This window comes from Pocillopora damicornis, chromosome 9 (genome assembly GCF_964200805.1).
Source record: "Pocillopora damicornis chromosome 9, jaPocDami1.2, whole genome shotgun sequence".
NCBI lineage: Eukaryota > Metazoa > Cnidaria > Anthozoa > Scleractinia > Pocilloporidae > Pocillopora > Pocillopora damicornis.
Window position 1 is genome coordinate 21,225,214 of NC_142678.1, and position 27,041 is coordinate 21,252,254.

General features: G+C 37.7%; 1 protein-coding gene across 2 annotated transcripts; it reads left to right on the forward strand.

Annotated features, from left to right (window-relative positions):
* The first annotated feature begins 2,778 nt into the window (after positions 1-2,778).
* Positions 2,779-26,537, forward strand: LOC113679678 (integrin alpha-9). 2 transcript variants are annotated; one of them, XM_027196644.2, is made up of 33 exons: positions 2,779-3,590; positions 5,815-5,945; positions 6,640-6,746; positions 7,512-7,647; positions 8,714-8,827; positions 9,164-9,250; positions 9,412-9,456; positions 10,429-10,472; positions 10,898-10,984; positions 11,199-11,251; positions 11,581-11,665; positions 12,142-12,250; positions 12,600-12,697; positions 13,320-13,410; positions 13,898-13,943; positions 14,912-15,019; positions 15,149-15,207; positions 15,715-15,893; positions 16,383-16,511; positions 17,030-17,112; positions 17,550-17,697; positions 17,952-18,038; positions 18,875-18,945; positions 19,273-19,356; positions 20,158-20,254; positions 21,032-21,145; positions 21,309-21,362; positions 21,850-21,924; positions 22,235-22,348; positions 22,781-22,879; positions 23,565-23,690; positions 25,064-25,166; positions 25,957-26,537. In XM_027196644.2, exons 1-32 carry the CDS (start codon positions 3,409-3,411, stop codon positions 25,142-25,144), a joined length of 3,123 nt encoding a protein of 1,040 aa, XP_027052445.2. In that variant the 5' UTR covers positions 2,779-3,408; the 3' UTR covers positions 25,145-25,166; positions 25,957-26,537. The 2 variants fall into 2 exon arrangements, with proteins under 2 accessions (XP_027052445.2, XP_089038674.1); XM_089182548.1 differs by lacking the exon at positions 25,064-25,166.
* Positions 26,538-27,041: the final 504 nt, after the last annotated feature.

The window sequence follows — 27,041 nt, forward strand, 5'->3', positions numbered from 1 at the left end:
CTCTATGGCTTTTTCGAAAAGATTTTTTTTTTAAACGTCTTTTAAAGCAGATGAGACAACCTGTTGCGTGAATAATAGCAAGCCATTACCCAGAGAAGATCGACTTTTAATCATTTTACGTCACATAACAGACAAATAACTGAAGGTCTTTAGGTATCTGGGGAAGTTCAAACGTAGGAAAATAGCAAATTCTAAACGGATCGGGTTCAGACAGAAAGACATATGAGGGCGTATGAACGATCGCCCCCAAAATATGTGAAACATCAATTCATGGGGATTCCTGTGACGCCTTTGCGTCTTCTGTCATTATGCATTTTTTGAATAACATGATCGAGTTTTATCCTCACTGCCAGTCCTCTGCGTGGGTGGTGAGCTGGCGGGGGCCTGGGAAAAGGTGGACATTTCAGACATGAGAGATATATTTTACAACAGTTCGGACTAACAACCTTAAGTTTGCCGGTGACTACAAAATTTTTTTTAGTAAGATAGAGAAGACTAGAGAGATAAGGAAAGACCGTAAAGGTTTAAGGATAGGGCGTAAAATGGAGACAATTGTTCATTAGACAGCTACTGAAAAACTCCAGCCCGATTTTTTTTAAGACACAAAACGCTAGACGTAGATCTTCCCTTTTCTGTCGAGAAACTTTTTGTTGTTTCTAGGTATAGTGTTATCATAAAGTAAATCAAGTTGATGAACAACATCACAAAACAAGTACATGGCCTGGCCCGGTTCGTTAAGGCTTCTTCCTCTGTTCAACATCTATATCACAAAATTGACTCGACCGTTGAAAATGACGCAAAGGGTCTTTCCGCAATCTAGTGCGAGAAGCTCTGACTGTGGTTATTTTTTTCTTTGCCAGATCAGTTGAATGCCTATCCTGCTGATAAGAATGTATTTGCACCCCTCCACAAAAAGAGATCACATAAAAAAGGGTTCTGTCAACTATCATCACAAATTGCCGGTCAACCCTTTGCTTTTCGGTTCCATATTTCGGGTTATATTCTGTGTTGTAAGAGTTCAAAAGGATCGCAATGGCAAAAATTCTTTAATTCCGTGTTACCGTGCCGAATTCCTACCGGGAAAAATTCAACCTGCACGCAATAAATGATAAGGTAATCTTATTGCGTGCTGGCTTGAATATTTCATATGATGAAGGATCACGAGGCTGACAATGGGTGGTATAGCATTTTCTGCCTAGCTGCTATGACGCCATTGCTTTGAAATACTATACCGGCAGATCCTGGGGCTGAGATCTAGCTTAACTATATGACAGCACTTGAAACATATCCTTGTGGATTAGTATACAAATAATTATTTTTTGGATAAAACTTTAGCACGCTTTGCTTACTGTTTACCAATGTTTACATTTCGCCAATCTTTTCAAGTTCTTCGATTTCGATATAACGACGCATTTATAGCGTAAAATACCATAATTTATAGTACGGAAGCAATAAAATAAATATCGTTATGGGTTAATTATTCATTATCATGTTCGCTGTCATTATTATTGTTACAATTATTATCATTATCATTAGTATATATCAAAAAAGTGAAGAATGCTTTTAGCGCGCGCTGATTGGTTAGTTCGAAAGTGAATAGCCAGCACTATTCACTGAGCAGCCGATGAGAGTTCACTTTTAGACCATTTTTCGGTTTATTTAAAGAAATAAACCTATTTTATGGTATTTTTGTGTTATGTACTAAAATAATTATTCACTTCTGCACCAGCCTCGCTTCGCGGCTCGGTAAATATCCGCCACTATTCACCTCAACTTCGGTGAACAATTATTTCATCCCAGACCTCGTGGGGATTAGAAGCCAAACAGAGACAACACGCCTGTCGAGCCAGGATGTAAACCCCACCCACTCTATCATTCTTCTTACTTCAATACGGCTGGACTGTCGGTAGCTTAGTTATTTTTATATGGCGGAACTGAACATTTTTAGACTGAATGTCGGAATAATCCATTTTGCTACACCCTGTTATTGGTTAAAAAAAAATCGTGTCAGTTACACTACAAATCAGTGGTCGCTCGCGTGAAATAAATTAACTCAGAGGTCCGCTTTAGCCCTTGCCAATCCTTGTATATGTCTCTCCTTACTCCACAAGTTTCTTTTTTTCTATGAGTGAAACAGTTAATTAACAAATTAATCTGCATGGGGTCCCACTGACTCTTTCGTATTTCTGAGAGCCCTTCAGCTCTTTTTGTGAATTTTTCTTTTATTCTCTTCAGCTTAGCCATAGTGAAACTGCTAAATGTTTTGTTTCATCGCATCAGAGGCATATACTGACCAACTTAGAAAAGGCTGTGCACTTGTAAATACATTTCGACACTCGAAATGTCAGCATCAACAACTACTGTCACCAAAACTGTATAACATTGCCACGGGGATTTGATACATACTTGTTCGTCAAGCAATTTATGGTTACAATATTGCGTGATTTATTCCCATCATCCAAAGTTTGAAATCAACTTGAAAAAACAAAAGATGCACTCAAGAGCACGCGGATATAAAACCGGAATTACTCGGTTTATTTCTTGGTTACCGGTCGTAAATAACAAATACATTAGTATAGCTAGTGACCAGAAGAATAGCTTATTCTACCTTCAAGGCTATCCCAAGGTTTTGTTTGTTATGTTTGCTTTGATACGCTCAGTAGTTTTTTGTTTTTTTTTTATCTTTTAAAGAACATTTACTATACTCAAGTTTAGCTTTCAGATTGCGTGACTTACCGTGCGCAAACACATGACGTCATTTGACTAGAGAAATCACTTGACCTTAACAGACGATAGATGGTAATAGACCCATTTCTTCCTTTGCATCAGCAAGGAAGAGTTAGTTTGCTAGTCTAGCTTTTTTTGCTCAAGTTTTAATCGCATCTTCTTTCCTCTCGCCAATATACATCAGTTGAACGACTTTTGCGATTTTATTGGCACGAATCGCCGGGCGGACCAATCTTGACCCTTAGGAAGGCTCTCGCAAACAACGTGACAGAGAACCGACAAAGACAGGCGACCTTTAGTACATGAGATCTAGAAAGGTCCTTAGTTTCGTTTAAGGGCTTTTTCGTTGGCGCTGTTTCAGGAGTGGCGTAGGTTCAACGAGAAAAATTTTCTCTTTCGTGGTTGCAAACTTTCTGGTTTCGAAACGGGGGTTAAAACATCAGCCTCTAAACTCCGACATTCCATTACACTAAAGACGCGCACATCCGCCGCCTGATTCAGCAAAGAGTATCTCGCTCCGGATCCGACGTATTAATCTCTCTATCACCTGTTCATAAAGGAATGTCATCTGACATCACGTCTTATATTATTTGCAAAGTTGCTGTGTTAAAGAACTAGAGAAAGTTTTAGTAATCACAAGTGGCACACCATTTGTTCTCAGATCAAGAAGTGAGCGAAGGAATGAGGACAATACTTGACACGGACCTTCGGACGTTCCTAGCATTATTAATTTTTCTACTGCAGTCTCTAGGCATCTATGGTTTTAACTTGGATACAGCCTCGCCTAAAGTCTTCGATGGGCCTCCGAAGAGTGAATACTTCGGATACTCGGTTGCTCTTCATTCGCGACAGAATAAATTCTGGTAGGTGTGTTCAAAATTAGCCTCGGCGTGTTCACGCTTCAATTCTACTTTTATTTCATCAAGAGGTCGTTTGTGAGACCTAATCCCAAGTGTAATTAGAACTTTAAACTCTCCTTACATAGCTCTCAAATTTTCGGTGTAACAGGAAAAAAATGCATTTCCTCTTCAAGAAAGTACACTCACTTCAATTAATTATATCGGCAAGTGAATGATATTTGTAGCTGCTCATGAAATTCCTTGACAATTCGGTTTCATTCATTCTGAATGTTCCGTAGTTGTGCATTTAGTACATACATAGCAGGTAATTAAGTATTAACAACTGAGTTGAAAACGTAAATTAGCCACCGTAAAGGGTAAAAATGCTGACGTTTCGAGCGTTAGCCCTTCGTCAGAGTGATTGGACGAAGGGCCAACGCGAGTTAAGATAGGTCTGTTTGTGGCAACCCAAGACCTGGTATGGACCTGCCATAAATTTCCTTTACAACGCCTAGATTAAAATCATTTAAATTTTGCATTTTTGAAGCGATTAGTTTCAGCGTGATCTTGTTTGAATATCCATATTTGGATAAAAACGCAAATCAGTCTCATGAAAACATTCTTGTGCGAGTAAAGAGTGTGTGTAAAGCGAAAGGATTCCTATATCGCCATATATAAACAAAATCAAGGGGCTTAAACAAAAGGGCTTGTTTTCGTTGCGCTGACCGGATAAATGTGTTTAAAGAAAGACCATCAAGTCAATTAGACGTCAAGTTTTAGGATCGGTTTATTGACTGTTCTTTTACGAAAATTTCTGGTGCAAATTATGATAATTGAGATCAAGATGCGGGCGTATTAACGAAGTGTTATTTTAGTCTTCAAAATCTTATCAGCTCGGGCGGACAGTTATTAATGGACAATTTCCATGGCATCAAAAGATAAGCTTTGCACAATTGAATTAAGGAGTTTTGTTGCATTTGAAAAGGCTTCATGTGGAGAAGAAAGAAATACGGTTGCCCTCAAGCAATACAACAACAACTCCGTATTAAACCTGTCTCTATAAGTTGTCCTAGATCTTCCCTTTGTCCCAATACAGAACAAACATCTTGTTTTATAATAAATCCAAAACATTCAAAGCTTTAGGCACCCGCAAACCGACAGCCATGCGTCATTTAATCACTGCGAATAGTTTACTCATGACTCCTTTCAAAAGTGTTCCACTTTCAAATCCCTTTTTCATCTCATTTAAATTTCATGACTTGCATGTTACCAGTTGATTTATGTAGTGGCCAGTAAGGGTTGTGTATTTGGTATGATTTATAATCTAGACTAATAATGAGCAATCTCAACTGCTTGTAACATGACAGCATGACCTATAGTGCAAGATATCAACTTTTATGAAGTAAATGAAATTCTATGAGTACCAAGATTGGTTAAAAACCTATCATTAAATGCATCAGTAAACCCATAGTAAATTTAACAATTGGTTCATACATCAGCATGCGTTCATCGAGATATGAAGCACACGGGAAGTTTGGAGAGCAAGAAAGATGCGTAAGAGTTGCTCGAGGCATAGCTTCTTGAGTGCTCTCCAAACTTCCCAAGCGCTTCATATCTCAATGAACGCACAGCTGACATATGAACCAATTGTTTTATAACATTTTCAACACAATGGAAAACTTTTTTTTCTTGAGGGATTTGTTTGCTGATGTCATGAGCGTGCACAATTGGAATATGAAGCACACTCGCACAATTGAATTTAATTACACAAATTTACTGGCTATGTTATAATGAAGTTTATATGTAAAAGTTATAGGCTGCACTCTCTTTTGGTTTACCAACCTAATTAACCACATGGAATGTTGGGGGAACACTGAAAAGTATGTAAATTGTGTGGCATGTTCTCCTGAAATCCTGCAGGGGCTATTAATGTTATACCAGGAAAACTAATAGATATTGCAACTTCCTTACTTTTCATTCAAGTTGTTGAGCTAAAATACAAGAGCTAAAGTTTAATTCATGAGATCTCTACTTATAGCTTCAGTTCTTGACCTACAATGCACAATCTTAAGTTATAAAGCAATATCTACAGTTGTAGGTTTATCACACAATACAACTCAACAGGTAGCGGTATACTGTACACCAACCCCAAAACAGTGCCTGTGCTGGTGTTTAAAACTGCTCTTTATTTTAGGGGGCAAAGGGGATAAAGTTAAATGCACTTTTTTTTTTCTATTTTTATTGACAGGGTTATGGTTGGTGCCCCACTCAGTAATGTTACAGGTTATGATGGCTCACAGTTAATCAAGTATGGAGCTGTCTACAGATGTGAATATACTGGCTTACAAGAATGTAAAGTCATTACAACTGACAACCGGCGTAAGTATAAGTTGGATTACAGGTATTATTTCTCCAGCTAGCAGGAAAAGATTTTTAGTAAGTTGTTAATGTTTACATTAAAAAAATACTGGGCATTTTGAGAGAGTATGGTTGCATAAGTTGTGCCTTTAGTTACAATTATGATTATTTCAAAAGACTTATACTAAGTACTAGGTAATTTTGATCATCATTTTGAGAGACCAGAAACTAATTTCTCCCTATATTTATAGTACTGAATCTTTTATTAACATCATAAGAATGATTGAAGTAAAATCAGCAACCAAAGAAGCTTTGATCTATTATTATCTTTGTTAATAACTGAGAAAATGTCTAGAAAACAGTATAGAAGGTGTGGATACTTGTGTTATGAGGTAAAGGGCTAAGCTAGTATGTGCTCATATCAAGGACATAGCCCACTCTTCAATGTTCAATGTATTGTAGGCTGTACTTTAAAAAAGTTCAATTTTTGTTCCAAAGTTTGCAAGAGTAATAAAAGTCAAGTGGGTGCAAACAATTGGAGGCCTGGGCTTAATTACCGGCAAACTATAGGCTGGCTAGGTCCCTGCATACAGTTACAGTTTGTATTGTTAGTAAATCAATGAAGATAGAAAAACTTCTCATTTATCTCATGCAGTTGTGGTTATAAGAAACAACAGTCTTGACATGTTGTTTTATTTTACATTTTACTTTTTAGCTGTTGGAAAAGAGTTCAGTTCAAATGAGTTGGTGGACGTGGAGGTTAAAAGTGGACAGTGGATTGGTGGCAGTGTGTACAGCACTGGCACTAATGGAAGAGCTTTGGTAATTTGTTTGCCCTTTGACCCCTGAGAGTGATTAGCATCTAATTTCTCCTCACAACATCACCCCTGAATCATGTGTAAAGGTTACAAGAATAAGGGAAATGATCACCAATTAAAGATGCTCTAGATTCATGGACAATTTCTCCTTGTCAGCACTTTAGGAAGTTTATAGAGAACAATAATGAAGTAGAATATGCCAACTGATGTTAGGGTGTAAAGGGCCAAGATTATTTGATAAACAGTCATATACCTCAGGCTAAAACCTTTGCACCTCAGTATTACTATGCATATTTTCAATACTGTTATCTTTGGTACTAACAAAGACAATTTGGTAACTGTTTGGCAATCAAGGGCTTCTTGAATTAAAATATCATCTCCTCAGTTCTTGTGACCATAAAATTTGGCTCAGGCCAGGTAATACTTTAAGAAGAGATTAGGTGCATGTTTATCACTCTTAGAGGTCAAAAATTATTTCTTTTGTTGGTCAATTAGATAGTTATTTTAAAATTTAAAAGTTTTTTTCCTGTTACAAATAATTTGTTGCTTGATTTTTGTACACATAACAATTAGATGATAGAGTAAACTATGAATTTCTTTCATGATTATCATTGTCCATAAGAGTACATATTGCGCTAAACCACTGAATTTGTCAAGTGGCTGTGGGAAATAGTCTGATGTATTGAAAACACATGTGATTTGAGAGCCATAGAAGGGTGTTTATTGAAAACAAGTTACTGGTAGATTGAAACTTCTCTATTTTTTTTAGGCTTGTGCACCCAGATATGTTTATCGAGGTCTGCCCAATGCTGCTGGCCTGCATTACTATTGGCTGTTGGGAAAGTGTTTCCTCATTTCTAGTGATCTTTCAGTTACAACAAGTGAACGTGTGCCTTGCATCAGTGGTATGATTTTTTTTCTTTACTGGAAACCCTCATACTCTGACCTATTACTAATTCTTATGACAGATGATCATTAATTTCTTCGTATCTAGTGACAATTGGTTTCATAATTGATTGATATTCTCTTGTTTATAATTTCTTAACTTATCCATAAAATAAATTGTCAATTCAAATTATTTTGAGAAGATTATTCATGAACCTTTCTAAGTAAGTTTAAATCACTCATTGTGCAAAGGAGCAGTTTAGTGGGACTTAGGTCACTCTTTCAATTATTAACCTTGTGTATAAAATTCTCATGATTTGAATGGGATACAAGGACCTTGTTAAAGGTTAAAGCTACAAAAAATTGATGCAGTCAATTTTAATGTAAGTGGCACATTTGATGTAAGACCAGTAATATCAAAGGAAACTTAATGTCAGCAATGTACAAGTTTGACTCCTAAATCCACAGTGTGTCAACAATCTATTGACTCACATACACATATGAATTACCAGTGGGATCAATTTCCCTTGAACACCGACCTTACGTGCCATGTGCCATCTATGATAACACTAAATATTATTAAAATTCCAAGCTCAAAATTTGAAGTTAACTTAGGAAAAATATATATCAAGTAGTTACCTGTAACACATATAATAATAATAGAGTAGTGATTCACATGTAACTACAATAAGCCATTTTGCAGCCATGTACTTAGTTACCAGGCCTTTGATTTGGAGTGAGGCTGATGGTGACCTTGTTATGATAGAGACCAGTATCTAGTTAGCATGATAACAAAGTAATTGGCATTTGAAAAGCAGCAACTTGAAGGTTTGTATCATAACAATGTCAACCTTAGCCTCACTCCTGCTCAAAGGCTTGGCAACCAAGCATGCAGTTGTAAAATTGGACCATTGAACCTGTATTAAACAGTCACCCACAGGGACTGTCAGGGTGACTGCTTCATACAGGTTGACTGCTTAATACAGGTTCCACAGATTAGGGGTATTATCAGGGCGACAGCTTACTGTGGTGCTCCTTAATACAGGTTTTACTCTGTAAGTTGTTCATTTTTTCATTTTTTATCAGAATCAAAGGGCAACAACTATTATGGTTACTGTGAGGCTGGGATAAGTGCAGAATACACTGTTGGATTTGATCAAGATGTGGTAATGGGAGCTGTCGGAATTGCCCGATGGAAAGGTTAGAGCTAGAGAAGTTTTTCTAACCTTTGATCAGGCATTCATTGCAACATTTTCTAGCTCCACTGTAAGGAAAAAAATAAAAGAGAATGCCTGGTCTTTGATTCTTCCATTTTTACACAATAGTTACAAAATGTACATGTCAGAGAAGACAGATTTTGAAAGGTTCTGATGACACTGAAATGACTGAATGACGGACTGAAATATGGAGTTTTCAAACAGCAACTTAAAACTGTTTGGCATAATTAGTTAACAATGGAAGTTAACCACCCTCTTAAACTTGATTTAAAAATTTTTATAGAACCACTGATCTTATAGAGGTTTTGTTTGATTAAAGGTGGAGTGTGGGTCTCTCCTTCCACTGGAAGTTCGATAACTCACGCTGTTTCACCACAAGACCAAATCAATGATGGAGATTACATGGGTATGTTGTTAACTAGTATGTTCTTGGCAAAAATGAACTTCATGTTGATTATTTCATTTGATTTAACACTATATCTTATGACTAATAATAATTATACATGGAAAGGAGTTGTCAAATTTGCATGTATAACAAAACTGTATTCTTGTGTAATTTTGTTTTAGGTTATTCAGTGACTAGTGGTCATTTCTCAAGCCCATCAAATACAGGTTTGATTAATTACAACTAGACTTCCATTGATTCACAGCACTAGCAATCCTGGATCAGTTTTCATAGGGGAATCACTGGGTGCCTGTGTATGCTCTTATCTCAGAAAGATGGTGTTTTTGGCTCAATGGCTCTTTCACTTTCAGGCGTGACCAGGGAATTTCTCTTGAAAGTATCAGTATATTTTCAAATGCAAAGGTGGTAAGGCACAGCTGCAGATCCCAGGAAGTTTGTGCCTTGAGCACTCATCATGGTTTCCTCAACTTGTCACTGTTTAGCCTACACTGTACAGTAGTTTGAACATTAGCAGTGTTGAATAAATGACTGTCAATATATGAAAATCATGTATGTGAACTGCGGTTGAAGAAATGAATATGAAGGTGATCCTCGCAGTTAGGAACACTACTTACTGTAAGAAGTAATGAAAATAAGGCCTGAAAAAAATTCAGTCTGGTAGGGGATTTCCACCCATGACCTCTGCAATACCGGTGCAGCGCTTTACCGACTGAGCCAACAAGCCAACTGGGAGCTAATATTGGTTCTGAATAGTAGCAGCACTGTTAGTCAGCAGTGACAGTTTCTGCCATAGTAATCATCATGATGACAGTACAAGTAGACTTGTCAATGTCAGTCTTTTTTCTGCCATCTTTTTTTGTTTTTTCTTTTATTTATTTGCTTTTATTTATTTATTTATTTATTTATCTTTACACTTTCACTAAACCTGTTTGGGGTGAAAGCTTGGTATTCTACATCTCAAGGGAATCAAAACAGAGGAGAAAAAAAGATTTTACTCTTGATTAGTTACTTTAATTAGTTATTTTATTTTTATTTTATTTTAATAGATGTAGTAGGTTTGGTCAAGGTTGATCTTCAGTCAGAATCTGTTTAACACCCTGCCTTAATGGTTAATTAGCTGCAGGGCTGGTGTAATTCTGTGGTAGTCATACTCATGTATTTTGTTTTGTATATTCCAGAGCTTGTAGGTGGTGCACCAAGAGGTGCAGGACTGAAGGGAAAGGTAGTTATGATTTTTCATTGTGAGCATAAAGTTAATTTCAATTTTTTTTTAAAATAAGAAACATGACATGGAACTCATTAAAACTGTTAATCAGCAATAAAAGCAGTAGGCTTGTTCCTAATTTTTTTCTTTTTAATTTCTTGTTTCAAACTGGAGTCCTGGGTTCTATGAACAAAGGCCAGCCTATGGCCTTGATCTATTCCATCCCCCATTTTTTAAATTCTGATTTGAAAAAAACCACAACAACAGAAACTGACTAACAGCCTCTTTTCAGGTGTTGGATTTTATCACCTTGAAAAGTAGAGTATATTTTTGTTTTATTGGGTTCCAGTTGTTAATGCTGTTCATGAACATAAACTAAGGTTGTCAGGTGAACTTTAAACAACTGCCAATACCAAGGAATATTCCTTTCCTTTTGTAATTAGGTTATTATCTACAACTATGATGTGTCTAACGATCAGCAGCAACAAATCAGTGTCAGTTCACCTCTGCCTCAACCTAAAAATATACCGGTATGTCTTGCATAATGTTAAGTCTCTGAAAAATTTATTGTTTCCAGTTTTTTCTTTCTTTTTACATGAAGTTTTTATTTTGATACTTTTTTTCGTATTATGTTTCAATATTAACCTGAGAAGGTTATATACATTCAAAAGCATGTAGATGATTGCAAATTAAAGTAGTCTCATCACTTAAATGCGTTGAATTTTTTTTAAAATTTGTTTTCAGACTGGCACCTATTTTGGGAGTGTCTTATGTGCAGTAGACCTTGATGCAGATGAGTAAGTTTTGCATGCTGAATTTTACTATAATTGCAGGCAAAGTCAAGAGTACATCATTCTGTACTTGATAAATTGCAGATCACATGTAAAGCTTAAAATTATTTTGATGAGAAAAAACGGTATATCACTAAAAGTAAAATCTGCATTGTAAAAATTTGGTGTCACTCCAGCAACAGTGTAGGTTACTGGTGCTCCTGCTCTAATTTTCATGAATAGTTATAAATCCATTGTTTTAATGTCACACACACGCACACACATGTGGCTTAACTGAAGTCACAAATGGGCTCATTACAGTACCCTTAATTAATGATGCTGATTTTTGTGCCAAGGTTCTCGGACATTCTCGTTGGTGCTCCCTACTATACCTACAAAAAAGATGAGGGGCGAGTTTACATCTACTTAAATAATAAGCAGGTTGGTGAAAATTTTTTTTTATTATTAAAAAATTTTTCCTTTGCTAATAGTATAATCTGTCAACTGTCAGATCCCATGTTATTTGACTTTCCCTATACATGTGTGTTCATAGCTGTTAAACCAGTCTGTGTACCAATTTTATCTATGAACTGTCCAGTGATAGGCTAGAGGTGATTTTAACGAGCTTGCCTTTTGATCACTTTTCAACAGAACACTGAACCAAAGTAGTTTAGGAATGTAATGGTTTTGCTACCCTCCCCTCTGTGATTGGTCTGGAAAAATTTGGGCTTATTTATAAACAACTATATCTGCACTAAAATTACTTGCAATTTTGCCACTCAAATTTTTTCGCTTCTTCAAGATAAGTTACTAATATATTGTCATTTTTGTTTTCATTGATAGCTCTCTGGTTCATCTTTGTGATTACGTTGGCTTTAGCATTATGTACTGAAACAGTTCAAACGTTTTATTTCCAGGGTGCTCTTAATTTGCAAGATGAAGTTCTTGAAGGAGATAAGGTGTACAATGCCCAATTTGGAGCAGCCATTGCAGCAGTGGGAGACCTGAACCAAGATGGATTCCAAGGTAAATTAAGTAACTTATCCTTGCTAGAGGAAAGACAGTCATCTCGGGCTGCTAGTTGCCTCATTAACCAAGCAAGATTTTCCAACCCAGGCTCACTGAACCAGTCAGAAGATCTGATAACCAATTCACTCTACTAGCTGCTGTATGTTACCTTCTGAATAAGTTTAAGAGCATGTGATTGTATATCACTATTACATAATTTAGATGACTAGTTTGTTTTTTTTTTTTCACCTGCTCGCCGAGTGATGCACTGAATTCGAAAAAAAAAATGCCTATTTCGGTATGGTGCAGGCATGATCAAGGATAAAACGTACAGTGCTAAGGTTGTTACTCTCTTTACTTCTGAAAGATGTCGCTGTAGGAGCCCCATTTGAAGGTGAGGATGGAAGTGGTGCAGTGTACATTTACCATGGTAGCAGCAGAGGAATTGAGACCTACTATAGACAGGTGTGTTGCGGTTAATGGCTGATTCAGTAAATGATAGTTGGAGGTACGTAATAGTTTGATTTAAATCAAGGAGTTCATCGTTCTTCACCATACAGAATAATCCTACGCCGGTAAACGACTTACTTTTTTACCACTTTCTCTTAAATGGTTTTCAAAATTGTTGATCTTCTCAATACACGCACGCGCGCACGCACACGCACGCACGCACGCAAACATCGCGTTTAGCAGTGCTTAATAAAAAATAAACTATGAAAAACTGAATGTTTTACAGAGTAAACTTTTTATTACTTAAATACTCGTTAAACTTTCTGGACTAATGAAAATATTTTTCTAAATTGGCTAAAAATTTGTGTGCAGAAAATAGTTTCAATTTTAGTTCACACTTGTACTAAAACTCACGAAAGCATCACGGTGACAATGAGTTTCCTACAATGGTCAGAGACACGAAAATCCAGAGTGCACCAAGAACCAATCAGATTGCTGGATTTATCACCATGCCTTCTGAGATAGCAATGAGATTTCACCCAAACTTTATTTCAATTATTCCCTATTTTGTAAAGTCTAAAAAATGTAGATGATAAAGCTTAATATCAAATAACGGACGAAAAAAATATTTTTACAGAAAATTGTAGGATCACAAATTAAATCAGGAATCAAGATGTTTGGGGTGTCGATCTCTGGTGGTGTTGACGTGGATCAAAACAAATATCCAGGTAACTTATGTTCTGTATATTTTCTAAAAACTGATAGCTTGCGAACGGTTCCTCATAATTAGCTCTTCGGCATAAGTGTTCTTTGCCCGCGAGAAAGTACGAGGCCTTGAGCATGATTATAGTGCCAGACTTCCAGTAAACACCTCTTCGACTTGTCTCAAATCCTACCTCGGTCGGCGAAACACGCGTCTTGCAGCGCTGAGCGCAGGCTAACAAATATGATTGATTGGGTAGTTGATGGATTGATCGACTAAAAAAAACTATTTGGATCATCATCACTCGGGTCATTCCCATGACTGTATGTTTGCTGTCCTTGTGTTGATATTATTTTAATGTGGACTTTGAAAAGTTAATTTTGCAAAACTAAAAAAATCCATCATCAAAGCGTAGAAGGAGAATGTAGCACCTTGGTTATACACAGTTATGTGATCTCTCCGAGAGGAAACGAGCCTGTGCTTTGAACATTTTAAATTATTTGTATTACTAGATATTGCAGTTGGAGCATATGGATCAGAACAAGCTGTTATTGTGAGGTAAACAACTCAAATATTTATTCGTGTCTCTGTCAATTTTTTTATATAGAAATGCTGCTTTACTGTTGGAATCTAGAACTTTGAATAATTATATGTCAAATTTTATATTCTTTTCTAAATTGATGTACTACGAATAGTCAAAATTATTAAAAATTATACTTACTGCGAAAATGCTGATTGGTCGAGAGAATACAGTACAAAAGCGTGTAAAGTTGACAGATAAGCTGCAGATATTGGGTTATCATTTTGAACTCAAAGTCTGCCTTGTCTCCAAGTATCTTTTTTTTTTCCAGATTGTTAAAAAATGTATCATAAAACAATTATTGAATTCGGTTTTCGCATAATATCATGAATTATTAAACCTCATATCTGTGTTATCAGCTTCAGCCTTCGGCTTCGGCTTAGGTAGATAACTCAGACCTCGGTATTGATAATTCATGATATCATGCTCAACTTCATCCAATGATTGTTCAATAGTATTCTTTGTTCGTCTCAGTGAATGAAGCAGTGAAATCAACACAATTATTTTTTTAGTACAGGGTAATGGAGACACATACACATGGTATATTTACATGGAGGCGTTTTATTCAAAGAGAATTCTTTACTCCTCTGGAAATTTAAGATGCACTCACAATCTATTTCGCTCTTAGCTCTGCTTGGAACAACTGAGTTAATATTTCAACGACCGTTCTGAGGGTCGTGCTCGATGGCGCGAGAACGGCCTGATGAAGCAGTAGGGATAAGTTTATTGTCCCGCGTGATGAAATAAGAAAGAATTGGAAAGAAATAGAAAGAGCGATGGTCGTGTGTTAATATGCTTATTGTATAAGATAAGTCGGGCCGCACGGGAAAATATCTGGCTTGCGGACTTGAGGCACGGACTTCGAGCTACATATATTCCCGTCGGTCCCACCACTCAGTCAATAAGTTAGTGATGTATATATTTTTTTTATCGTCATGAAATGTAGGACAAGAAGTATTGTGAACGTGAAAGGTGTCATTCAGCTGAGTAAGTCCCAGATAACCTTGGAGGGCAACGACAGTTTGTGTGATGTGGATGGTGCCAAACATAAATGGTAAGAATATGCAGGTATCTGGTTAGAAAACCGGCCAAATGATTAAAACAATTTATTGCCGTCAGATTGATTGAGTGTTGGAAGAAAACTAAAGCACTGCAAGGCTAACTATTTCCTCTTGTTTTGCAGTGTGAACATGACAGTGGTTTTCCAGTACACAGATCAGGTTTCGTCGAGTGGCAGCCAAGGTAGAGTAAGAGGAGAAGGACTTAATTAAAGCGTAGCAACTTTGTCAAATGAACATACCGCTATTTTCAAATGAGTGTCGAAAGTAATCCGGAATTGCTCTGATTTTGCTTCACTACGCTCTGTAATTGGTCCAGTAAACTCGCGCGCCACTACCCCAACCAATCAGATGCAAAACAAAAACCATACTGAACTTGGTCGTCTGTGTTTTCCCGCGCTAAAGGTTTGATTTTGGTTTTACGAGACTTAAACGAAAAGCGATCTCAAGAAATGTGATTTTATCAACTAAGTTGTTGATGTAAATTGTCCATTGTAAAAAGTTCGTAGAGCCGACACTGACGAAGGGTTAACAATCGAAACGTCTTCAGTTTAGAAACTTTCTACGGTGTCCAATTTCGTTATAAGCCACTGAATCTACCGTAATTCAACAAGGGCTCTCGTTCCTAAGTTTTTCTAACCAATGCAAGTCTTATAGTTATTTTTCTTCAACATCGCTTGTTACTTTTCAGGTCTGTACAATTTAAGGTATTCTGTGGAACTGGACAAGGGAAAGGAATCTGATGCATTGCGTCGTATGTTTTTTTGGAACCCGTCTACGAAAAAGAAGAGCTTCATCATGAGCGGGACCTACAATATTTCGACTCAGAACCAATTTTATTCCCTTCCTACAGAAACAGTATATCTGTTGGTATGAAGATTATTTTTTTTTAATGCTTCAATAATAAAATACACTCGTCATATAAGGAAGATGCACATCTCCAAATGGGGCTAAACAATTGTAAATGAATTGCGAATATTTTGAATGACGCCCTCATACATATTGAGTTGAAATTTACTGGAAAACTGGAATTTCTTTTAAGATTCGTTGGTTAATGTTGCAATCGAGCTCCTTCCATTGACGGTACGGATTAAAATCGGTCCAGGCCTAGCTGGGTCTGTTTTTTGAGTAGGATAAATATTTTCTTCTTTTGGTACACTCGCGTGGACCACTCACAGATTACTTTCGAAGCTTGAGTACAAATTTAAAAAAGTGCAAATACTTCTTGCATTGAAAACACGCGAAATTTAATTTTTTGGACAAACCTAAGTTATGAGAAGAGCCATACATCTCGGCGACTTTGGCCAGCACCTTTGAAACATGTAAGTTTAATAGGAGGAATGTATTTTCCCACTGTAGGATAAGAATGAAGTTGCAGATGTCGGCACACTGCTCACTTTTGACTTGAGCTTCTCATTGCCCGCAACTGGTTGTACTGGTTTATGTCCGGTTCTCAACAGCTATCTGCCTGATAACTACCGAGGAACGGTAGGTTTTGAGTTCTCAGTGACATCGTTATTACAGTGGAAATATCGTGCCGCAAAAGCTCTCATCCTAACCGAAAACAGGAAGGCGATGAGCGAAAAGAAATTTTAAGGCGGATCTCCTTGAAATATTACAACAACACTGAACAGCAGCAACAACAAGAACAATCTGTAACTGCTTTCTTCCTTTACTAATAATTACCTGGACCGGCCATTGAAATCAGCCGGAGTACAGGCTACCTGGAATAATCATGAGAACTCAGTAGTAGAGCTATAACGAGGTTCTCTGTGAGTTAATGACTCTTACGGCTAACGATTAAAATCGTGGCCATTATACGGCCAACTGTTCATTTTTATCCTTTACTGTTGAAAGAAGAGTTTTAACGGCCAACGGTTAAAAATTTTTATGCCTGACGGCTAATTTCTTTTGCTGCGTAACGGCTGAACGGTAAACTCAGTGAGACCCAACCCTCCATGACACGTTTTCCTCTGTGCATTGTTCTTAGTCTCTTTCTTTCACAGGTTGCTTTTAGAAAGAAGTGTAAGAATCAGCTAGCTTGTGTGCCAGATCTGGCTGTTAATGGTAGCATTTTGTATTCACCCAGGTAAGAATTCATGTCTTCCCACACTTTCCATGACTGAAAGATTCCAACGCTCTCTTTACTGAGAATATTTTTTACCGCAATTGTTAGAGAATGGTAGTTTTTCCATACTTATTGCAAGTAGCTTGTTTTTCGCGTTTGTTTACGGTTACATGTTTTTTCGTGCATGTTGGAAACCACAGGAAGTACTTTCCCATGCTCTATGGGGCCACGGAAAACATTTTCCTCGTACTTGTGGCATATTTCTTAGTTCCCGTGATTTCTTTAAGCTACTTGTATCCCAATATATTCACAATACGTTATTTCCTTCCTGAATCAATCAAGAATATCCTCTAAAAAAATTTTTCAAAAAGTTATCCTGTAGACTCAAGATTGCTAGACTTTCTTGTTGACCAAACGCTCTTAATCACAATGTTTACATTGATTCGTTTCTTTCATAGTGACCTGAAGCTTAAAGAAGTTCGAATTGGGGTTATCAGAGATTTCACTGTTATGCTGACTGTTACGAATAAAGTTGAAGATTCTGCGTACTACTCCACTATCACATTGAAACTCCCTGCTGATCTGGACTACATCGGACCCACACAGGTTAAAGAGTAATTTTCAACAGTGTCGAAAATAACCCAGGATTGCTCTAGTTTTGCTTTACTTCGTTCTCTAATTGGTCAAAAGAAAAACTCGCACCACGTTCTCAACTAATCAGCTTCAAAACTAAAACCAATCGCGCCTTGCTCACCCGCGTTTTCCCGCGCTTCGAGTAGTATGTTTGCTTTTACTTTGAGTTCTTCTTTGCTCTTTTTGTCATTTCCTTCCTAATGTAAAGGATTCTGTTTGCGCTTTAGTTCATAGAATGTGAAAGAGGTGATCCAAACAATGGAACCGTTGCTGTAACTTGTAACGTTGGCAACCCACTCCTTGGTAAAGTCAGGGTAAGTTCGTGGTTGCTGCTTCCGCCACAGATGTTCGGCACTCACCTGACAAGTGACTTTACCCATAACATGTTTATAACCTGCTTAGCAACCTGGGCCCAGTTGTTCGAAGGCCGATTAGCGCTAACCCAGGGTTAAATTTTAATCTGCGTTTCTTTATTCCTTTACTCAAAAGCCTTTTTGGGAAAATTTTCAGTGTCCTTTTTAAAGCATCAAGTAGTCATACTCTAAACAAAAAGAATTCGACTGAATTTTCTTGTAAAGCTTTTAGATCTGAAATCGGATTTCACACTAACCCTGGGTTATCTTAACCCAGCTTTGAACAACCCGGCCCTGTTGATTTTACTGGGCGCTAAAGATTTAGACCGGCACACTCTGACGAGAATTCGCGCGCGCGGGAAGCCCAAGGAAGTCACTTTCACGTATGTCAGCTGTCTCTCGCGCGCGTGTTTCTTGCGCTCTTGCCAAAATTTTTGCGTATGTTAAATGAAATCTGGCAAAAAAAGTGTCCAATCAAAATTGAAGCATATCTTGGAAGAACAACGAAACGCTAGGAAAGTGCCGTACTCTTCTTGCAAAGCTTACTGAGACTTAAATTGTGATCAGGTCATTTTAGAGTTTGATTGTCTAAAATATTGAATTTGTTGATCTAAGAAACTGTGAAAGTCTTGTATACGTGGGATTCAACAAACGCGATCCTTTCTCGTTGGGATGAGGCTGCTTGGAGAGGATATTTTTTTTCCCCGCAGTTTCTCACGCTCTGGATTCGTGGTTCTTCGCCACATGTTATAGAAATACACGGCTTCTGGGTGATTCACTTTTTTCTCTTCTTGTAGAAAACATTTGGAGTCAAGTTTGCACCAGGTTCTGTGAAAAAAGACTTTAAGATTGAAGTTGAAGCATCAAGGTAACTACTAATTTTACGTTTTGGTCAATTGAGCCAAGTCGTGAAATATTCTGAAACTTATCGGTCTGATTATTTAAACTAAGTTTAGTCGTTGTTTAAAAAAACCACGTTCTTAACAATCCTCAATTTAGCTGAACCTTCTATCTGAAAATTCGTTTTTGTGAACAGCGTCAAAAGGGCCGAAAGCCAACCATGGAAGGACATTTCTTCCATTAAATCAACCCTTTTATAAAGAAAACCTGAGGCCCACTGATTACGTAAAACCGTGGTTTAGGTTAGACCTCGTATAAATAACCGGCTCATCATATTTCTGTTGCTTTTCTTTAGTCAAGATACCGATGGCAACGACAAGGACAACAAGATAGAGTTTATGGTTCCCGTAACATTTGAAGCGGATTTGGAAGTGAAGGGGTATGTGGACACAGCAAAACAATCAGCACACTACCTGCAATGACTGACAAAATTTTTAGTCCGCTCTCGTTTATTTCTCCCTCTCTCAAATTCAATGTTGCTTCTTGTTGTTGTTCACAAAATGATCACCCTCAGGCAGCATCGTTTTTTTGAGGGGGGGGGGGGAAGAGACTTTCAAGTAGCTTATTGGACATGAAGTTTACATTATTTCTGTTTGTTATTTTGAATTTGAGGGGGGTGGAAGCTACTTTTGCCACTTATTGGAGGAAAAAATCTAAAAAAACTCCTAAACCGTGTCATCCAAAAGATATAAATATCAGCTCCAAGTAATTTTTGTTTTACACCTAAAATATTTTCGCCTTTCAGAGTTTGATCGTAATTCATGCAATACACCTTAGTTGATATTCTTCGCTCTTGTCGATACCTTCATGTGTGAAAATTTATTGATACTATAAGGAGAAATTTGATTTTGGTCACTACTGAGAGTGAAAGGGTTACATACAGAAAGTTGATAAACATGGGACAAGGAAATACTTTGGGTTTCCTAGGAGGATGCAAGGCTTGTTTGCGGTGTAAAACGGTCATCAGTTACGTCGCAAGGAATGAACCCGCCCTTCCACCCCCCCCCCCTCCACGGGGGGAGGGATATATTGCGGGACGACTATAGGCGAGGAAAACAAACTAAAATTTATGAGATGAGGAAAGAGATCTTTTTTGATATTATAATTGTATTTACATATATATCTATTTTTATTTTATTGATATACTTGTTTGTTTATGTATTTCTTGTATCATTTCTAGGTCAACTAAACAAGATCAAGTGGTATATACAGGACCTGTGAAAGACGACATAAACAATTTGGAGTCGATTGGGCCAGAAGTGATCACAACGCTGACGGTACTTAGGTTTTATTTTTCCTTCTTCTTTAACGCTTTCCTATTGAGTGTCGTAGTAACCGAAATCGAAATAATGACCATGACCAATCTAATGAAGAGAAAATATCGCAAGGAGCTGATGAGAATTCATGTTTTGAGCGCTTTTAGATTGAGGGTCGTAAATACAAATCGAAATAGTGACAAGGACCAGTCGCTGAAAAGGAAAAATATCACAACGAGCCAATTGGACGAGAAAGTGGTGCGAGTTTTTTGGCCAATAACAGAGTACAGAAAGGAAACTGAAGCAATCCAAGATTACTCTCTGCCCTCACTTGTAAATTGTTCTAAAATGCATGATATTTTTATAAAGAATCGGGACCTGGCACCGAGTCATATTTTCCTGCACTTGGCAGCGCACCGTTTACATTTTCCCGCGCTTTGCACCACACCAATCACATGGGTTTCCACCGAGCTCTGTGGTCGCATGGATGCATGATCATTACTGTCCAATGGTGCCTTCTCCTCACTTATTTTCTTTGCAGCCGTTGTTTGGCCTCGTCGCCCCACGTGCGCTCTCAATGGCGGTTGTCGTAAGAGACATCTTTCCTCCCAACCTACTTCTCCTCTTTCGTTCTCTTCTCTGTTCGACCTTCCATCTTGTGGATCCTTACAAATACCATGTGTACAAACAATTTCGTTATAGTCTCATTGAAACGTCTTTCAAAACTGCAATTGTATACTTGATAGCCTGTCGGAATAACATGACTTTTAACTGCCCATTCTAACTTCTTTATTGCAGATTCGGAACAGGGGTCCGAGTGTTGTTGATGGGACGAAAGTTACCGTCAATTTTCCCAGCTTGTTTAAATCGTCGGACCCCAAAAGTTACCTGCTCTATCTTATACACGTTGAAGTAAGTTAATAGCTCCAGTTGACTTTTGAAACGTCATCTCTTCACGCATGTTTGTTTAAGTAGGTAGATCATCCATTCATGGAAAAGTCGTGCGGTGGTAGTCTGCTTTTAAAACTGCAAATATATTCATTTATTGAATATTATTTTATTAATTTGCCTGCAGCTTGAAGGTGCCTCAGGGACGTGTGATGCGAAGGTCAACCCTTTGGGCCTTAAGGTAAGCAAAAGAATAGACACCAAAAAAACAAGACTGTAAAATTCAATCAGAATAGAAGACAAAAGTTAGAAAATAACTCATGTACAGTTCTGATGAATGACTAGTTCTCTCCATGAATGTTTCGGACTGACCAGTCGCTCCCTGCACATGATAATCGTTCCAACTCTACACGTGCATCGTAAGAAATGTTGGTAACTTTCCAGTAGGTTTTGTCATCGAATTTCATATAGTCGCAGCCAAATAAACTAAATGCTGGATGGGGCTAATAATCCCTGATCTATTAGTATTACGGCTACAGTTCTAAGAAGTAAAATTCAAGTAGGAGGTAAGGAAATGTAAAGAACGAAATTTGGAATGAGACACCAACGTTTAGTGGAAGATGGTGCGTTTGAGGACGTTGAAAAATCAGGTAGTGAAATCATTAACATTTGACATTGTCCCAACCTGTGTACTAACTTTTAAATTTTTGTCGAACTTTTTCCTTCAGGAGTCTAATTCCACTGATGAATCAGTGGATAACAAGCAATCACGCAAACGGCGTGACACAGAAAACACGATTTTGGTTAGTAAACTTCTCAGGATAGTTAAATCTCCAAATTCTTCTTAATTCATATTTTTTTTAGCCGATCTTTGTGGTTGATATTCCCTAGGTAGTTTTCTTGGCTCGCGTCCAAACGCGATAGACGCATTTAAAGCTAAATGATCTTGTTATCTTCTTAGAAGTACAGCAAGTTGCTCTGAAACAGCTCGACACAGTTGAATCTCCTCAAGAAAGAAAAAATCATTTATTGCAAGCCTGGAATCTTCTGGAAATCTTCAAAGTATTTCCTCCAATTAATTGTGTTTTTCTTTTTTATTCGATAACTTTACAGGGCTGCCGCACCGCAAGCTGCAGCTCATTCTCTTGCAATCTGGGTCAGTTGAAGTTAGGTGACAAGGTGGATATCAAGATGACTTTCCGCCTATGGATAAACACTCTCATCAAGGTTTGCCTTGACTTTCAAATAAGAATAGCATCCATTATGTGTTCAGTTTTTGTTTTTGTTGGGCGTGACATTTTATTTTCACAGCAATAAAAGCAATAATCCGTGACCGAATAAAAAATTTCTGAAAATTTGGTTAAAGAAATACTGAGAGAGTATTTGCTATGGAGTAGGGTCGTCAGCCTCATGGACAGGGGATGATGCTTCTTCGCTTGAGCAATAAGGAACGTGCACTTTTAAAAGGGTGTGGCGTAGAGATTTGGTTGTTAAAGGGGCAAAGCTGGTGACCTCAGCAACACATACCCACCAAAGTGCCCCTCAGTTGTCAAACGCTTGAGCCGATGAGGGACTTGAAGCTCGCAAATGCTTGAGTGTCCTTTTGGTATTTTTACTTTGAAGAATTTAAATTGTCTGTCCATGAACTTGTTTTGGCAGGAACTCGATCCACCCAAAGCCGTTGACCTCGAGACCACAGCCAAGATAAAAGTTCCCAGTATAATTACTCAGCCAAACCTGAACAATGACCAGGTTACGGTACGTACAGGGAAGAAAACTGCAAACTCATGTGATACATTGTGTATCTATACGCTTGCCATCCTAGAACATGACAGGCGAAGTGACGGCGTCTAGGTCATGGATGGGACAACGCTCTGTTTCAAATTGAACTTACCTGCCTCCAGAGTAGAACTTTATTACGACTCGGATCAATTTACTGGTGTCGGCTGAATGTCTGTGGCTGTATTTCGTATCGTGTCGCCGCCCAATCGATCTTCTGTGCTAGTTTTCAGTTGTTTCGCACTGTGTAGCTGCCTAAGGAGTTAAAAAAACCTTAAATCAAATGTCTGTTTGCGTGGAGCCCCTTCAGAGGACATAGTTCAGCATTTGCGGTAGCTAAGGAGTGCAATTTTTATTTTACAGAAGTTTGTTGAAGTCGTGTACTTCCCTTACAGATTTACAGATCTATGGTAAACTTGGTGACTGCGTGACTTACTTCTCTTATATCACCGTGTCACAGATTATAACGTCAGCCAACGTGACCTACTGCTCTTAGATCTCTGTGTCATAGATTGTAACGACAGCCAACGTGACTTACTACCCTTATATCTCTGTGTCACAGATTATAACGACAGCCAACGTAACTTACTTCCCTTATATCTCTGTGTCACAGATTGAAACGACAGCTAACGTGACTTACTACCCTTATATCTCTGTGTCACAGATTATAACAACAGCCAAACCAGCTCAGACCGAGGCACAGAAAAAGAAGGTAGCCTGGTGGGTGATTTTGCTCTCTGTCCTTGGTGGTGTTCTCTTGGTGGGCGGGGTCGTCGCAGGCCTGTACAAAGTAAGGAAATTGAGTTTCCTCAAGTACTTTCAAGTGATTTTATTGACGATTAAAATGATTTTATTGGTGACTTAGAATGATTTTGGTGCCGCAAAGGAAACACACGAAGTATAACTAATGATTGCTGGCCTAAACGGGCCCTAACAACGAATTAACCAAAGCAGTTGGACGGTGTTTGTGTCCAAACCTCGATTATCACTTGCATGAGAAATTCGTGCGTTATCATCATGGGTAATGTTTCTCTTCAAGGTGGTAGAAAAAAATTGGCCCACTTCAATAAGTCGTGTATTTCTTTGCCTTCGACGTGTTTTTTCGGTAGATTCCTAGCGCTTCGTGTAATAAATTTGAACGAGAAATACTCGGGAACAAGGCCATGCTAAGACTTAGTTTCCATCAAGTCTTTGGGTTTGCCACGTCAGATCCCAGTTAGAGCAATTGCTAACAACTAGACCTGTAAAAGAATCCCGTTAGATTCTAGCGAGTTTTACAAGAAGAATAATTTTCTTTGCGTCGTTCACCGCCGAAGCTCATGCGGATGACGTTTTCTGATCGTCCCACTAATATCGATAACAGTCCTTCTCACAGCTACTCTCAACCGAACGATCAGACTACGCGATCCAATTTTACTCCCGAATCCAAACTAAAAACGGTAGCTGTAATTGCTAATGCTTCGTGAACTAGTAGTTGTAACTTACAGCAACATGATTAAGTAATCATTAACTATGATGATTGAACTAATCATTAACTATAATCAAATGATACATGTGTTGTGGGTAACTCTTTTTCGTCCTCATTGATCACGTGCACGTCAATTCAACACAATTCATAACGTTCCGCGTGGAATTTCGTAATTCTCAACCTCTTACTTTTTGGATGTATGGTGCTTTTAGTTGTTAGTTTGGTTAAATAAAAGTTTAGAATAAGCTATAAAAGAAGAAGGTTTCAGTGTAAATATGAAACTTCAAACAAGAAAGCCTGTTTAGTCTTGGTCTTGTTAAGCTGCTTGTAAACAATATTTGGTAGTGGTGAAGGGTTTGTGTTTGTTTATACATGTTTGTAAACAACTTGTGTTCGGTGAAGGGCTTGTGTGAACAAAGCTTTATGGAGGCCATGTATCGCTGTTACTATCGTTAAAAGCTAAGCATCACTGGATTAATCTACTGCTGGATTTTGGTTGGTCAACAAAAGTGATATCATTTTGTTGTGCGTCATAACCACGAGCACCTTTAAACCACAGTCTGCATGGATTTCATCTGCATCGTACCACTGTACTTCACTCTGCCATTCTCGCCTCACTTTCCAGTGACTTCACCTCGCGTGTTTTGTTTCTTTTGAATTTTCTGCCTTGTGAATGTTTTTGCCTTTTTCTCCAGTGTGGATTTTTCAAAAGGAAACGTATAAAAGATATCTCGGGTCCTATGGAAGAGAGAGAACCAATGGCGCAAACAAAATGAGCGTGACTTGCGTGACGTCAGAGTAAGGACCAAATGTGACGACATCTCACCCACCGTGACGTTAGATGCATGAACTGAACATTATCGTTTTAGTCCGAATCTTTCCCCACTTTTCACGTAAATCACTATAAGCAACTCGTCTCTTAGTTGCTTTGTTTAAGCCTCAGTGTAACATTTTATTCACTGAATATAAAATATCTGCCTTTCACTGCCGTAAGTAGGTAGAGAAAAAAAAAATACTCGTTTCATGAACCTGTGCCATTTACTGTAGACTAAACGACACTCCAATGAAGCTGATAACACGGAATTTAAACCGGATGAACGGGTTTTTTTCTGGTTCCATTCCGGCTTGCTCTGGTCATGGTTCATTCTAATCTGTGTGCGTTAAAGGCTGTTCGAGTTTTTGCAGAACTGTTTACGAGAAAAAAAAACCGTAAACTTTGTCTGGTCCTAGTTAGTTGTACCAGACATAACTCTAAACTAAACTGACTAATTAAAAATGGTAATTTTAATCCAATGATATGCGACAAACCAGACAGGAGTTCTTAGAATACCTGTATGCTTCCGCTTAAAATGCTGTGTCAAAAAAGCGAAGCTATGTATTATTTTAACTGGGTCTGAAAAAAAACCTGCCAAAGCAGTTTCAAGTCAATTAAAGTCAGGATGGTTGAAACCAAAAGTCCCAGTTAACATTGAGTAAGCACAAAAATTACGTTATTTTACGTGATTTATATATATTTATGTAAATAGTTCAATGTTACAGTTTAAAGCTCTCTAATTTCTTTTTTGATATTGTTTTATTTCCCTTTTAGTGTGGATTTTTCAAGAGAAAACGAATAAAAGACATCTCAGGCCCGAGTACCTCAGAACTGAACGTCATGTAAAGTGCGTATTTTTATATTCATGGAACACTCGGGAAAGGGAACTTTGTTAGCTAGAATCCAATTTTTTAAACAAAACAAAATTATTTACCATTATACCATAACGAAACACTTACAAGGAACTGTTTTTAGTGAATAACGAAACTTGGAGACCTTCGCGATAAATGAAAACTCAAATAAATATTACTTGCACAATCGTTGCTTTCAAGGAGTTTGAATTTTAAAATAAGTTTGTGTGGTCAACAACTGCTGATAACCCTAGTTATCAGCAGTTGTTCATTTGGTCCATATAATCAACGCACATAATTGAATTCTTGTAGAAAATCATGTAGCAGGTTTTATAGATAGGTTTTTTAAGTGCCGATGTTGTTATTCTTACTAGGGTTTTTGAAAGAATCGTGAAATATGACAAATGCTATTTTTATAAGTAATGTTTATTTAATTGCAGTATGTAATAAAAAAAATACCTCATTTATAGGCCATGATTTAAATAAACTTTTTTTAAACTTAAACACGATATTCTTTATTTTTGGTGACTTGTCAGTGACGTTAACCCCAATTCGAGAAAACATCAATTTGCTGTGAGTGGCGGAGTTTTTCCCAAATTCGTTCATTCAGAGATTTAAGGTCAATATTTCCGGAATTGAGACCTAACCGGCCCTTACTAAATGAAATTGGTCTTTCCTCTAGTTCCGAGAAAGAAAGCTAACTTATCAAAATAGAGCTGAAAACTGAGTGAGAGGAGGAAAAAAGTACTAAAAGTTATCTACGAGGGCGTTATTGTTGATATGACGACAACGGAAGTGACATTTCGACATAACCGGAAGTGACCATGCACTCGTTCTCACGATTGTAAAAAAAAAAGGTCTTGAACATGGAAGAGAATTAACATCGAGGGGAGGAGTAAAAAATTTAAGTACTTTGGAACAAAAAGCTTTTTAAATAAACTACTACAGTCATTTGAAATGTGAAGGAGATACTACCAAAAAACGTTTTAAACAAATTTCTACGGTCAT

Coding starts and splice junctions, on each gene's coding strand:
- LOC113679678 (XM_027196644.2), top strand. CDS start 3,409: ATGAGGACAATACTTGACACGGACCTTCGGACGTTCCTAGCATTATTA. Junction 11,666..12,141: donor TCTACTTAAATAATAAGCAG/GTTGGTGAAAAT, acceptor TTTTATTTCCAG/GGTGCTCTTAATTTGCAAGA. Junction 21,925..22,234: donor ACACAGAAAACACGATTTTG/GTTAGTAAACTT, acceptor ATAACTTTACAG/GGCTGCCGCACCGCAAGCTG.